Source organism: Bison bison, unplaced genomic scaffold, assembly GCF_000754665.1.
Source record: "Bison bison bison isolate TAMUID 2011002044 unplaced genomic scaffold, Bison_UMD1.0 scf7180017864302, whole genome shotgun sequence".
In the NCBI taxonomy this organism is placed as follows: domain Eukaryota; kingdom Metazoa; phylum Chordata; class Mammalia; order Artiodactyla; family Bovidae; genus Bison; species Bison bison.
Genome location: NW_011494874.1, coordinates 1742537 through 1743033, shown reverse-complemented (window position 1 = coordinate 1743033; position 497 = coordinate 1742537). Strand labels below are relative to the sequence as shown.

The 497-nt window shown below is 61.4% G+C and overlaps 1 protein-coding gene across 1 annotated transcript in view; it reads right to left on the bottom strand.

Moving 5' to 3' along the window:
- Nucleotides 1–50, bottom strand: part of LOC104996999 — a 4149-nt gene extending 4099 nt beyond the window's left edge. Inside the window, exon 1 of the mRNA XM_010851417.1 lies at nt 7–50. Within this exon, the coding sequence (XP_010849719.1) occupies nt 7–50 (44 nt within the window). The remainder of the gene's footprint in view (nt 1–6) is intronic.
- Between the last annotated feature and the right edge of the window lie 447 nt (nt 51–497).

Below are 497 nucleotides of genomic sequence, written 5' to 3'. Positions count from 1 at the left end.
GTGAACGCGGCCCGGATGCAGCTGCGATGGCCGTTCCGCAGACCAGCCATGGCTCGGGGGCCGGGGGTGGACCTTTCACTTAACTGCAGAGCATCGGGGACAAGGCACAGCTCAGTGGTTGCGAGGGGTGGGGGCGGGCTGACCACAGGGGCGTGGAGGGAACTTTCTGGGGCCCCGGAGCCGTTGGTCTCCCCTGGGCTGATGCAGATGTCACAAGTCAGAACTCTTTGCCAACGGGGTGACTGTGAGTGAGAGCTCAGCAGAACAAACCCAGGGAGTTTTCAAAAGTTTTTTAACTAAAAGGAAACCCACAGGCAGCTGGTGGCCTGGGAGGGCAGTGCGCAAACAGCACCTTGGTGAGGGGAAAGCCCCTTCGCACCCGGACACCCAGTCGTGTAGAAGCTCACGGGCGAAGTCACACGTCCTTGACACTGAACGTTCCAGGTTGGAGCAGGGAGGGGGTCACACACTCAGCTCCCGTGCCCTCCCCGCTTTGG